This window comes from Orycteropus afer, unplaced genomic scaffold (assembly GCF_000298275.1).
Source record: "Orycteropus afer afer isolate SDZICR_OR568_19922 unplaced genomic scaffold, OryAfe1.0 scaffold00001, whole genome shotgun sequence".
In the NCBI taxonomy this organism is placed as follows: domain Eukaryota; kingdom Metazoa; phylum Chordata; class Mammalia; order Tubulidentata; family Orycteropodidae; genus Orycteropus; species Orycteropus afer.
In genome coordinates this window covers 36,972,189-36,987,276 of record NW_006921588.1, presented here as the reverse complement: position 1 = coordinate 36,987,276, position 15,088 = coordinate 36,972,189, and the positions used below count along the sequence as shown (strand labels likewise).

Sequence of the window (15,088 nt, the reverse complement as noted above, 5' to 3'; positions counted from 1 at the left end):
AGGAATAAGCATATAAATAAATCATGATTGTCCCAGGAAATCCAAATTGCTTTTTCAAAATACTTAGAAAACTTTAGTTTTCTTTTTCTACTGCTCAAATCTAAGTAACTAAGATTTCTCTTTTGGTCTAAATTTAATATAAAAGTACTATTTGCAATGGCTTTCTATAATTTTGCAATGACTAAAAAGGAAATGGTCCTGGTAATATTGCTTGATTTTGGCCAGGTATTTTTTAATTCATTCAACTTTTTTTTTTTGGTAGGATAATTTATCACAAACTAGAGGAAATATCTATTAGGAAAAACACAAGATGTAAGAACTATCTTGGAAAATTTATAGTCAGTAGCAATTAAAACAAAACAAAACAAAATTTTGATAACATATATTCTTGTTGCATTTTAGGTTTTGAACCTCTTCCTGGCCTTGCTCTTGAGTTCGTTTAGTTCTGACAATCTTGCTGCCACTGATGATGATAATGAAATGAACAATCTCCAAATTGCTGTGGGAAGGATGCAGAAGGGAATCGATTATGTTAAAAGAAAAATACGTGAATTTATTCAGAAAGCTTTTGTTAGAAAGCAGAAAGCTCTAGATGAAATTAAGCCTCTTGAAGATCTAAATAACAAGAAAGATAGCTGTATTTCTAATCATACCACTGTAGAAATAAGCAAAGACCTTAATTATCTCAAAGATGGAAATGGAACTACCAGTGGTATAGGCAGCAGTGTAGAAAAATATGTTGTGGATGAAAGTGATTATATGTCATTTATAAACAACCCTAGTCTCACTGTGACTGTGCCAATTGCTGTAGGAGAATCTGACTTTGAAAATTTAAATACAGAAGAATTCAGCAGTGAGTCAGATATGGAAGAAAGCAAAGAGGTAAGTAGTTTTAAACAAAAAGAAATATTGGTATAATATATGTTTTTTGTGTTAAAACTATTATATGGGTTTTCAAATTGTTGTTTTCCTAGAACAAAATAGGAAATACCTATTAATACATTTTCTATGTTAAACTGGCAATAGAGAAATTTAGGAGAGACTAAAATATAGGTAAAAAGGTTATGCTGATATTTTTCAAATGTGCACCATTTTGAATCTTGATAATATCAACATGAAGATTACTATGAAATTTAAGTATTTTCAAGCAAACTTAGAGTTGTGAAAAATGCTTCAGTTTATCCACTGTGTTCCTTCTAACTCTTTCACAATGGTGGCTTTTGCATGTTCTAGAAAAATACTTGATGGGACAGTATTTTCAACTCTCAGTTTGTTACATCTTGGCTCTTTAAGAAATACTCATGAAAGGTGATCTTGTTAAGTTTGAAGAAACATATTTGTTCAAGGAATATTGGATTGAGATCTTGGCTGGATATTTATATACAGTTTCATGTTTTCTGAAGTAAACATTTTTTTTTTCTTAAAAAAAGTAAAGTAGCGATGAGGAATCACTCTGAAATAAATTTTTAACCCTACTGAGCTCATCAGTGCATGCTGTTTAAACAAAAAATGTAAATACATTATATTATTTGAAACTGTGAATTGGCCAGCTTTTAGTAAGAGTGTTGATGTTTAAAGTATTCTTTAATTTACAAGAAGAGTATGAATACAAGAATGAATATGTTTTTGGCTTATTCACAGGTTAATAAATATAGAGTTGGGATAAGGAGCAAAAGGAATTTAAAACTTTAATGGTTAGTTGCTTAACTAAAAAATAAAAATGAAGACAAGATTCCTGGTGATTAAAACTTTCATAAATAAACTAAAAGACTATCATGAAAATCAAAGATACACTCATCTCCATCATTTGAATTGAATACAGGGGAGGCAAAAGCCTCTATTACTGCCTTCATTCTGAAAAAGAGAGATGATTTGGAGGAAATTGGGGCACAAAATAATAAAATTTAAGTATTATCACAAAGTCATGATAACGTGGTTATGGACCAATTAACAAAATTATGTTGTTGTTGTTATATGCTGTCGAGTCGCATCCGACTCATAGCGACCCCTCCTTGGGTTTCTGAGGCAGTATCACTACAGAAATAGATTGCTCAACCTTCTTTCTGAGGAGTGGCTGGTGAGTTTGAACTGCCAGCCTTCTGGTTAGCAGTCAAGTGCCTTAGGCACTACTCCACCAGAGCTCCCAACAAAATTATGAGGGAAAATATATTTTCTTAGAAAAGAACCGAACTATTTCAGTCCTATATTTATTCTATAAAATTACTAAAGAATATGATATTGTTCATTCTTTCTGGCTTATTAGGTAGGCAGTATTGCTCATTCAGTGTTTGATTAAGCAGAAAACCAAACCAAACCCACTTCATGAAGTCAATTCAGACTCATAGTGACCCTCTAGGACAGAGTAGAACTGCCCCAAACGGGTAAATCTTTAAGGAAGCAGATTGCCTCATCTTTCTCCTTCACAGCAGCTCATAGTTCAAACCTCCGTCCTTTTGGTTAGTAGCCAAATGCGTTAATCACTTTGCCACCACAATTCCTTTGATTAAGTGGAAGTAGATTTTAAACATGACATTCAGACAAAATTTAAATATGGATATTAATGTAAATTAAAATATAAGTAACAGGGTCATGGCTACTAGTTTCATAAAATAATTAATGAGATTCAAGGGGAAAATAATAAAAATTTTATAGCCTGGAGCAAAGAATTGCTGAAATGACTGTTATTTAACACTGAATAACATCTCAAGATCTAGTTAATAAAATTTTGTATAAGCATAGTTGGTTGAACTATGATAAAAGTGTATAGCCTAATTTCTAATGTATACTTCTAGAAGTTGAGACCAACCTTTAAAAAATCAAGTTGAGTCATTAGAATTTAATTGCATGTTTTTCTGCCATTATTTTTGACATTGTCCCAACAGTGGATATTTTCCTTAGCTTAAGGAAAGTCACTTTTTATGTGTGTTTGGTTTTAGAGTATCATAGAAGCTACATATGAATTATGAAAACCCAATGTTGGAATTTTATATCAGTTTAATTTTTTGGAGTACTATTTCAGGTGTGGCTAACTTGATAGCCAGCCTTTTTCAGTTTTCAGAAATTTTAAAGCATAAGTGTCCCTCAGCCTTTTTTCAGAAGAGCCATGAATTTTGCCTCACCTCAAACCATTATGTTTAACAAAGGAGGGATGTCCAGAAAGGTGTGGCTTATAGCTGAGGAGCCCAAACTATCTTCCCATTTTCTCTCGTTACCATTAAGTGTTTTTTCATTTGTTTTGTGTTTTGAGTTAAGTAATGTACTCCAAAATAATATATGTGACATCAGTGCTTTGAAATTAGTGGCAGAGAACTGATTTTTTCAGTTGGAAGTATACAGAATTAATATATGGTTTAAGCTCTTAAGTCCTATCAATAACTTCCCACCCTGGAAATTGGAGTTAATAAAGTGTATTATTTGAAGAAATACTAAACTTGGGTTTATATCAAACTTTCAGGATACATGTTCATAAAATGATAAGGAAGGTAATCTATATATGGATTTTAATCTTTCCATATTTTGTATGCTAGCTCTACAATAGAAAACAAAGAAGAACCAAAACAATTATTCAAGAATTTCAAATAACCCCACCTGAAATATCTTTTTAGTGTTCAGTCCTATCATTGTTTGTATGGTCATTTTCTAAACTGATGGAATAGGAGAAGTCGGTTAAATATCACTTATAGAGTCCTTAGAAATGGCATAAGGGACTATTGCTCTTCTTTTCTAAATGAGTTAAAAATTAAAGGGAGAAAAAATGAGAACCTTTCAGTTTTGAGAAAACCTAAGTGTACATCTTTTTATAAGGAAGACTAACTGAATGGATCCAGTGGTTAGTTAGGTGTCTGAACTAAATCCTTTTATGTCTTTGCCGAATTTCTGTGATTTTTTTTTTTTTTTTGATAGCTTTCTGCAGATTCTTTATATCACTTTAAATTCCTGTCATAGTTGTGTATGCTTTAACTTTTCTGTTATTTTGACTACATTCAATGTAATTCTTTTTATACTTTGTGATTTTAGGTGATTTTTTTTTTCTTAGAATTTTTAATCATGTTGAAGCCATGCTTGAATGAGTACTTTTCAAAGTGAAATTTAGTACTGCAATATGGTGACCTTCACTGCTTACCATTCTTACTTCTCACAGGGGTAAAACCAAGCTGGAGCCATCAAGAATGCAGCTCTGGTGGTTTCTAACCAGCCAGAGGCTCGTGCCACCACTTTTACCCAGGTTACCCAAGCAAGTTGTACATGTATAAACATAATCAGTTTCTAAATGAATTTGACTGGCCTGCATGTTACTCAGCTACTTTCCTTGCCCATCCATTGGCAGTGAAATAGAAACGCACAGCTGCTCTTATGCTGAGTCATATAAAGCATGGTCAGGCAAGTCTGACAACCCTAACTTTTTTTTTTTTTTTTTTAATGATTTAGCTGCTAATGTTCTTACCATATATTTCAATAGAAGTTATATGCAATAAAAATAAAAAATGCATGCCTTTATGGATTATTTAATTTCCACTTAACATTACAGAGTTTTGAATATGCCAAGGGCCTGAAAAAAATGTAGCCACTCTTTGAAAAACTTACAGAAGTTTTCTCACTCCCCACAACTTTTTTTTTTTAATGTACTCCCGAACAAATGTACTTCATTAATTATGTTTTTAGTCTCATAGTAAATTTCCTGAAGGGTGATGTGCAAATTATAGCAATCTCTTAGTCAGATGCAAACTTCCTCAAAGTTATTTTAATAGTAATAATGTAAATGAACTGGAATGTTTGCGTTTTGGCTGCTAGCAGCATGAGTGCCATTTTTATCTGTCTCATTTTAGGGATTATGATATCACTTTACATGTTGTTGTTGTTGTTATGTGCCATCGAGTTGGACCTGACTCATAGCGACCCCTCCTTGGGTTTCCGAGGAAGTATCACTATGGAAGTAGATTGCCCCATCTTCCTTCCAAGGAGTGGCTGGTGGGTTTGAACCACCAGCCTTCTGATTAGCAGTCAAGTGCCTTAGTCACTACACTACCAGAGCTCCCTCACTTTACGTAGCAATCAACTAAAAATATTTTGCATTTAGAATATGATTCTCTTACAAATTCTGCTGAACTTTTCCCAAAATCTCCTATGAAGAAAAGGAAATGAATGTCTTTTGTACACCAACAAAAGAAAATAGTGAAAGATAAACTTACAGATAGTATGTTCCTTCTGAAAATAGATCTGGATTCCACCTTCTTCATCCTATTGGCCCTTCTGCCTTCTGTGCTTTTATCTCCCTCTCTATTGCATCTGTACTTGCTGGGAAATTTTCTCCTGAATAGTATTATTTACATGTACTGCAGACTCCTACAGAGGAAGAGATTGTTGGGAGTTCTTGCTCTTTTGGTGTTTTTAAAATGAAGGTGCTTTCCATTTCATGCGACTATAACAATGGGTATAACTCTTTTCTGTGGGTTTCCATTGGTGGACAATTAATTACCTGATGTTGAAACCTCAAGTTAGTACACAAATATGTGAACTAAATTCCTCAATCCAATGTAATTATTTTTTTAAAGAAATGTCAAGGAAGACTTAATCATTTGAATAAAGTTTCCTCTCCTTCTGTCACTAAACCTGTAAAAGGACCCTGCACATAAGCATATTCTGGCTCTTTGGAAGAGTTAATGATCATGCCAGTACTTGAGCATTCTTTTATATTAGGAACTAAGTATTCAATAACTGGTTCTCTAGGTGCATGAAAGATAACACTTTGCATATTAGGGGAATGGTATCACATAAAATGGAATCCAGGATGTATTGTTGCTTACACATAAATGCACATACACATATGCAAGGAAGAGGGAGAATTGCTTTTCCCTCTTCTCTATTAATTTTTTCAGAAAAGCATGAAATTGTGTCATCTAATGATAATGGTTTCTTTCTTCTTGGAAAGAGATAGGGTTAACTTCCTTATTCTCTCAATAGCCCATTTTCCAGAGTCCTGTATAGAAAGATATATGGTGAAAAATGACAATCACATATATTACCTAACTGTGTATCTAGGAGATTTTGCTGGGATAACTGTGATGGAGCACAAACTAAGCAAAAATTAGTTTAAATTGACTTCCTTAGCTATCAACCCTCACATTATTATAGTGTCCAATTTCCCAGAAGTATCTGAACCTCCCTCATGAATATTGTCTACTCCCTAAAAGAATATACTAAATTACAGTATGAGGGTGCCAGTAGGGGCACAATAGGAACCCATCTATGATTTTATCCTGAAGAATATGTAGTCCTCATGAGAAAGTTTCCCAGTGAGATAGTGATTGCAGTGGGGAGAACTCTTATGTCCTTCATCCAACCGAACAAACCAAACTCATTTTTGTCAAGTTGATCTCATATCCTAATGATGCTATCAAGCAGAGTAGAACTGCCCCATTGGGTTTCCAAGACTGTAAATCTTCAGGGGGCAGATCACCAGGTCTTTTCTCCTGTGGAGCTACTTAGGGGAAAAAAAAAAAAAAAACTCACTGCCATCCAGTAGGTTCCAACTCATAGTGACCCTCATTGGGCTTCTGAGGCTATAAATCTTTTTGGAGGGAGATTGCCCCCATCTTCCTTCCACAAAGTGGCTGGTGGGTTTGAACCTCTGACCTTCTGGTTAGCAACCAAATGCATTATCCACCACACCACCAGAGCTCCTTTGTAGAGTTCCTATGTAGGTTCAAACCTCTTATCTTTCAGCTAGCAGTCAAATACTTAACCACAGGAGAACAAAATGGGCCAAACGTGTGGCTTGGGACCATTGATAATCAAACTGCCAAGGGATAGGCTGGCATGACTTTTGTCTTTCTTTTGCTGTCTCCAGAAAGAGATTTAAAATCATTGTTATTTATGATTTAGAAAAAATTATAATTTATTCATGATAAAGACCAATATTATTTTCTAGATGAAACTTTTAATTTTTCTGGAAATTACTTCTGATTCTGTCTTATTAGGAAGGTAAACCAACAATTCTTTTCTAGTATTTATGCGTCACTTTGGTCCTGAAGCCTATCCACAGTCAGTAAGAATACCACTTCCATGGTCTCATTGCTAAGATTTCTCATGTACAGCCACTTGGAGCTCCTTAGGTACAAATTAGCAAGAGGATCCATGTAGAACAGAAGATCACCATTCTTGAAGACCAAAATCAAAATACTGAATCCTTGATTTAGTCAACATTTGATGTCATTCATTTATTTAAAATCACAATTTTATTCAATCAGGTTAGGGTATATACCTTTTCCCACAAAATTATATATAGTCTTCACTAGTTACATTTTTTTTAAAAAAGATAGTATATCATAATAAGAAACAAGTGTGACTATAAGAAGTATGGAAAAACTGAATAGAAAGTGATGTTTTCTCTCCCTTTTTCTGTTGTGATTATTTTTAAAAAATACATGTACTTTATAAATGAAGGCATTAATTTGGCATGCTGATGTTTAATAGTAATTTATCAATGATGTGGAAACTAAAGGATAGAAGTATAACCTTTCAAAATCCAAAATAAATTAATGTGGGCTTAGATGTTTACTTATTATATCTTTAAGCAAAATACGATTCTACTCTGCTCAATTAACATGACTATAATTATTCAGCACTTCAAAAGTATCCCAGCTATTCAATGGGTAGAGTCCTCTAGTGGGAGATTTACACCAAAATAAATTTTTCAACTAAAATTTTCACCTGAAGGTAAATAAAGGATTGCTAATCCACAGCAAATGACGATTAGCAATCTGCTTGATATCTTTAACATCCTAATATTGTAACTTATGCTTTGCTAAAGTTTTCCTCAGGAAGGGCCACTGTAACAACATAATTGAGTTCACTTGTTTCCCAGTAAATAAACACATGTAATAAAAAGGGAACCTAAAGATCCAAATTTTACAAAGGGGAACTTGTGAAACTGGTTCTATTTCTAAGCAGTTCATAATTTGGTCTTTTATTCATATGGCATTCTTCAGTGAATGATGCCCAGATTGGAGCATTTACAAGCAGCCCTTACTTGAAAATTCTTCTTTAAGTGCATGAGTTCCATAAAATGATGTAGAGTCAACAGTTTTAATTGGTGAATTTGCACTGCAGTTGAGATTGATTGTAATTATGACCTTATCTAAAGCTGAAGATATTTATATTCTTAATTTGATTCATTTGACATTTTTTGGACTCTTCACACATTCTAACTTTTCAAGTTAACATCTCATAATACTGTGATGGTTGTCTATTATGTCATTCTAAGAAAGGCAAATTGATATTATCAGGAAACACTTTGTAAATCAAAATTTATTTCCTAAATCTCAGGATTATTGTATGAACATTTTTGTTCATGAAATATTTCAGTGTGTGTGTGTAGCTCTACCCTACATAAGAGGATTATGAATATGACTTGAATTAACACTGAAGCTAATGATCAGGAATCATGAAAACTTAAGCATTGTCTTGAGCTTCCAATGCTGAATTACAAAGGTTGTGTTTACTTATGAATCATCAAAAAATTCTCTAGTGAACATGGCAGGATGGCGTGCAGAAGACTTAGGTTCTAGCTACTGACTCAGTGTGACTTTCAACAAGATAATTGAACCCACATTTTTTCCTCTAAAGTAGACACTGTATTGGCTGATGTTTGAAGATTAATGTGAGGCTTAGGTCATTTTTTTATTTGTAATTCAAGTACCAGAAGTGTGTTGTGCTGTTGTTAGTTGCTTTTGAGTCAATTCACTTACTGAAATAGAAATGACAGGTAGACCCTGTGCTGCCCCACTTCAGGAGGAAGAATGAAGAAGCATTGAGATTGCTGCTTCTTAAAGAGGTCTGTTCACCACTGGGCCTATAGATTCAAACAATCAGACTGGAAGGAGGGGCAACAGTATCACAATGATTCAGTAATAGTTTTCCTGATTCCAGAGTTAAGCTCCAATTTACTTCATAGACTCATCTCAATTCTGAGTACTTGGGAGCCTGGCTTGAGGTGGCACTCCCGATTCTTAGACTTATTGCTCATGGCTTACAAACTCAGAATCTCAAAAGATTTGTGTTCCTCTCCACCTAGAAAGAATATTACTTGCATTCCTTTCAATGTGAGAGGAAAGGATCAGATAGGAGTTATTAAAAATAGTTAATGGTGGAATTAAAGAGTCCATACACTGATTGGTCATTCATTTATTAAACACAACCAGCTATATTAAATATGAACATTGGCAATAAGACTAGAGATACAAGATGGCAAAAGCATGTTCTTTGCATCAAAAACTCAAGTCTAGTGATATATATCTTCTAGATAAACAAAATGTACTAGTTGATATTGAATTTTTGAGAAATTAATAATCTGATCTTTCATTGGATAAATATTTGTCTTCAAGGTAAAATGTATGCATTGATTCTATATCATTACTAAAGCATATGGGAATAATATTCATTTTCCTATTTTTAATATGATTTAAATAACAGAAAATAAAGAAGTACCTTTTATAATTAGAATTTCTAAAGGTAAAAGGTAAATAGCAATTTTTTAAAAAACTCCTAGATGAGTCTCATTTTTAGCCAAGTATGCCAAACCCTGGCTGACATTTTTTTCATTTTAATCTTGGATGAAACTCTATGTTGAATTGTTACATTTGAACACTCTATTAAAAATAGACTCCTTGCCTAATCATTCATTCAATCAATGTTTAATGCTACATGAAAACATGGTAGGAGTATAGTCTGCTTCTAGGGCTGGAATATGTTTGTTGTGTTATCTATAGAGGCTAAAATGCATGATTCCTTCCCCCAAAGAATTTACAAGCACATTAGGGAGACTAGAATTAAAATGTCTGCAACACTGTGAATATACAAACCCACATTTTAATAAAGTGAAAATAAATGATAAATTACAATAAAAATCATGAACAACAAAGGTGCATATTGTGAGGTGAAGATGGGGTGAGGAAAATTAGGAATCCAGATTTGTTAGAGAAGCTTAATGAGGGGAAGTTTGATTGTTGTAAAAGATAGTGAAGAAAAGAATGATCATGATGACCCAGGTTTTCTTAAAGCCATTCAAATTATTATCAATCCAGCTACCTGCAGTAGTAGTAATAGTGTCACAATAATTCTTTGGGGCCTTCTGAACATTTTGAACCAAGAGACCCTGGAACATGTTGTCTAGTGACTTCTCCCAATCACTGACAAAGTCTAGCCTTCATTCTGTTATGAAGCCATTTATTCATTCATCCCTTCATTTTTTAAGCAATATTTATCAAGCACCTACAACATACCCAGAACTAATCTAGACTCTGAAACAGTCATACTCTGCCAGCCTGAGTGTGTGGAGCACCCTCACTGTGGGTCCTCTTTCTTTTCCCTTGGGCCCACCCTCTGCTCCTTCACCACTCTATGTTTGCAATATGAACCTTTTTCCTAAAAGAAATGTTTTTCGTCTCTTATTGTGGGCTTTCTATAGTTTTATCAAAGTGATTACATTTAATCTTTCTCATTATCTATTGTTTCAGCATCCTACAATGACAAGATCAGTATTCTCAGGTTCCTTCTAAATAATATCATCATGAGAGTTAAATGGATTAGAAAGAGAGGATGATTTAGTCATTTCTTAGTCAATTATATGCATTTAAATACAGCTATAGTTATCTATGAGAGTCTAACCCAAAGACAAAGAATAAGAAAATATTAAAATATTTGTAATAATTCTTTTTCCTTTGATATGGCACCTTTGGAAAAAAAGATTCAAATTTTAATGGCAAAAATATTATGATTATCTGACTAGTGTTTTGATATAAATAGTGAGTAGAAAAATAAATCAATAATATTCAAGCACCTTATGTGGCATTTGATTTAATTGTTTTGGAAAAATGAAAAAATAATCCTGAAATTAGTTCTAAGGAGGAAGAAGTATCTGATACTTACACTTCTGTTGTTGATATTGTTAAATCCCATGATGCAAAAGCATTTCAATCTCATAAAACTCATAGAAAAATATTTTCACTTCATCTGTACGACTATGCCAAGTACATATTTTATATAAAGTACATTATTTCCACAAAATAAAGACACTATCTTCCTAGAGAAAATCGTCTAACTGTAGCCAAAATATGAATACAGTGTTTTCACTACTGACTAGAGCATCCATTTTTAGGAGTTCAACAGACTTTAATGTGCATTTTAATCATGTGCTTACCTCATTCCTTTATAAAGTAGCTCTTTTCAGCTCAGCCATTTCCTAATGTTATGCATTAATGGTAATAACATTGTAATAGGTCCAAGAATGCTGTGGCCCAAACTACTCTGATTTTGTGTGGCACTCACACCTGGCCCTGCATCATTTCTGCAGCATTGTAAGATCAGATTTAAGACGGGGATCCCTACATTTATTCTGATCCCAAGAATGACCTGATCTGGCTAGAGTTTGTTCCATTTTAAGATTTATTCCTTTCTATTACATTTTTCTTTTGGTGACATATGATTTACGCTAAAAGAAAACAAAACAACAACAACAAAAAAAAAACAGCCAAAGATTCATTTCTGTCTGTACTAATAGGACAGGTAAGAGTGCCAATGTAACAAGTAGTTTCCAAATGCACAATGAAACAGAGGAGTGCATTGGCCAAAGAGAATGCAAACTATCAGCTCTTGCTATAAAGCTAACAATGTGCTGCTCTTCTGGAATTAGAAAACTATAGATGATATTTAATAACAACTGGTAGTATATGTTTTCATGTCAATGAAAAGTGGATAAATTTGTTGCTGTTTATGTGCATTGATCAAATCTTTTCTGCATTTGACATGAAAATACACTTGTGCAGCTTTCCTTGGTTGGGTCACAATTTTAGAATAAAACAAGTTATACCAATTGTAAACTAACATACAAAATTAAAAGCACAAAGGATCATGTAATTCTTACTGCTTATGCAAGTGTTCTGTAGGATTTTATTTTAAAAGCTCTATAAATGGGATTGGAAAATTATTTAAGTTGTTAGCACCACTTTTAAAGAAAAAAAGAAAAGATATAAACTGTGGTGCTATTATCTAATCTTGTGACCTGCCACCTCTACCAAAGCGGATTGGCATTACATTTAAGTCATTCTTAAATTACAGATCAAGGAAATGCATTCAGAAGACTTGGGGGCACGCCTGATTAATTTGTATGTTATAGATTAAAGAAAATAGTTAAAAGTTTTTCTGTGGGGTTGATTTTCTGATTTGCAGAAGCTAAATGCAACTAGTTCATCTGAAGGCAGCACAGTTGATATAGGAGCTCCGGATGAAGGAGAAAAACCTGAGGTTGAACCTGAAGAATCCCTCGAACCTGAAGCTTGTTTTACAGAGGGTAAGTGAAACAAATGCCTATGTAGTCATTGTTGTTGTTAGGTGCCACGGAACCAGACCTGACTCACAGCGGCCCCTCCTTGGGTTTTTGAGACAGTATCACTACAGAAGTAGATTGCTGTACCTTCTTTCCGAGGAATAAATAAACCCACTGCCGTTGAGTGGATTCTGACTGATAATGACCCCCACTGGGTTTCCGAGACAATAAATCTTCATGGAAGTAGATTGCCCAGTCTTCCTCCCGAGGAGTGGCTACTGGGTTTGAACCTCCAGGCTTCTGTTTAGCAGTCAAATGTCTTAAGCACTACACCACCAGAGCTCCTATGTATTCATTAGGCTTCTCCTATTGATTTATTTCTAATTTTTCTTTCATCTCCCTCTCCCTCTCCCTCTTCCTCTCCCTCTCTCTCTCTCTCTTTCTCTCTTTCTCTTTTCTCTCCTCTCTCTCTCTCTCTCTCTCTCACATATACATGTATATCTCTCTAACAGCTGTTTGCTAATTTACTTGTTTGTTTTGCTTCTTCTATATCAAAATAAAGACAATTTTCGAAAAGTAAGATTTAATTTACGTAAGGAGATTGCTTTTACTTTTGAAGATCTTGTTTAACTCGAAGAAATGTTGTTAGCTATCTGACTTTTCTGTGGCCTTCTAGAGTAAAACAAACAAACAAACAAACAAAAAAAAAAAACAAACTCCCTGCCATAGAGTCGGATCTGACTCACAGTCACCCCTCCTTGGGTTTCCGAGGTGGTATCACTATAGAAGTAGATTCCTTCTGAGAAGTGGCTGGTGGGTTTGAACCACCAGCCTTCTGGTTAGCAGTCAAATGCCTTAGACACTACACCACCAGAGCTCCTGGCCTTTTGGAATAGTTAGCAGGAAAAAAGTCAAATTATACATATTTCTCTTAGCTTTCAGAAGGAAGTCAAAGAAATAACTTACTGTTTTTTCAGATTATAATGGATAATAATTGACAAGTGAACACTTAAAAACTGTTGGAGCAACAGTTATCTATACATGTAGAAGTCAAATATTTTTCTATTTCTGAATGAGGATAACAGATAATAGATCATGAAAGACTAAATATTTTATGAGTTAATAATATGGAGTAATATGTCATTGGAGTAATCTTAAATAATTTTCTGAAGATAAAATTGTATTATTCGAGGTATAAATAAGTGAGCTCTGGTGGCATAGTGCCTACAGGCATTTGACTGCTAACCAGAAGGTTGACAGTTCAAACCTACCAGCTACTCCATGGAAGGATGACTGGGCAATCTTCTTCTGTCACTGCCTTGGAAACCCAAAGGGGTTCGCTATAAGTCAGAATCCACTAGATGGCAGTGAGTTTGGTTTTTTGGCTTAAATAAGTTATCTGTGGTAACAATCACCCTGCATATCAAACCACTCAAGATCTTTTAGCATATAATAAAAAATATTACTTTTGCTTACGAGTCTATGGTAGCTTAGGTGATTTTTGTCAACATGGCTTGGGGCTTTGACATGTCTGAGGCCTCAGATGAGCCGACCAGGCTGATGCAACTCTGCTCCACCCTTTTCCGATCCTCCAGTACACTAGCCTAGACTTGTGCTCATGGTGAAGTCAAAAGAGCAGAAAGTAAACTTGTATACCAAAAACTTGTCAAGCTTCCACTTTTGTCAAGTTTGCTCCTGCTTAGTTCAAAAAAGTAAGGTCACTTGGTCAAGCCAAATTCAGTTTGGGAGAGCTCTACTGATGACACAAAAAGGCATAAAAATAAGCGTAATACTGTTGTTTTTAGGTGCTTTTTTGTTGAGTTGATTCTGAATCATAATGACCCATTGACAGAGTAGAACTGCTCCATATGGTTTTATTGGCTGTAATCTTTATTCCCAGCTCTTTCTCAGAGCTGCTGGATTAGTTCAAATGCCAAGCTTTCAGTTACCTACGTATCAGCTGAGCACTTAATTGTTGTGTCACCAGGGCTCTTTAGTGCAATACTATAGGATACAAATTATGGTGGTGTAGTGCCCAAGGTGTTTGACTGCTAACCAGATTGCTAATCATAGTGATAGTGCCTGGGAAACCTGAGGAGGGGCCGCTATGAGTAGAATCCGACTTCACGGCAGAGCATTGTGTTGTTGTTGTTGTATCACTACCCAAGTAGATTGCCCAATCTTCCTTCCCAGGAGTGGCTGGTAGGTTTGTACAGCCAGCCTTCTGGTTAGCAGTCAAATACCTATGGCACTATGCCACCAGGCTCCTTCCGTGATGATACTGCCTCAGAAACCCAAGGAGGGTCACTATGAGTCAGATGGACTCCACAGCAGTGAGTTTGGTTATGTACATCATGGTGTCCTTGAGTGGTGTGAACAATTAACATGCTCAGCTGCTAACTGAAATGTTGGAGGATTTATTCCACCCAGAGGTGTGTGGGAAGAAAGACCTAGCAAATTAACATCTAAAAAAATCAGCCATTGAAAACCCTATGGACCACAATTCTGCTTTGATGTTCATGGGTGGGCAGCTGGTTTTGCTGGTATGTGAATCACTATGACAGGCACAGAATTATTTTTTTAAAATTCTAGAAATTAATTCATGTTTTGATCTTTTCTTTTTTAATTAAGAGCTATTTATTTGATTAAGAGCTAGTTAAGAGCTGAAAAAACAATGTTATTATAATTTACTTTCTGTTTTAGTCCCCAATTCAATGCAAATAACCACTGCTTACTCAATGGCAGTGAGTTTTTTTTTTTTTTTTT

General features: G+C 34.6%; 1 protein-coding gene across 1 annotated transcript in view; it reads left to right on the top strand.

The window, feature by feature from the left end:
- The window catches only part of SCN2A (sodium voltage-gated channel alpha subunit 2), a 119,355-nt gene that overhangs the window by 75,511 nt on the left and 28,756 nt on the right, over positions 1-15,088 (top strand). Inside the window, exons 16-17 of the mRNA XM_007954041.1 lie at positions 403-882; positions 12,226-12,346. Coding sequence (XP_007952232.1) covers positions 403-882; positions 12,226-12,346 — 601 coding nt within the window. The remainder of the gene's footprint in view (positions 1-402; positions 883-12,225; positions 12,347-15,088) is intronic.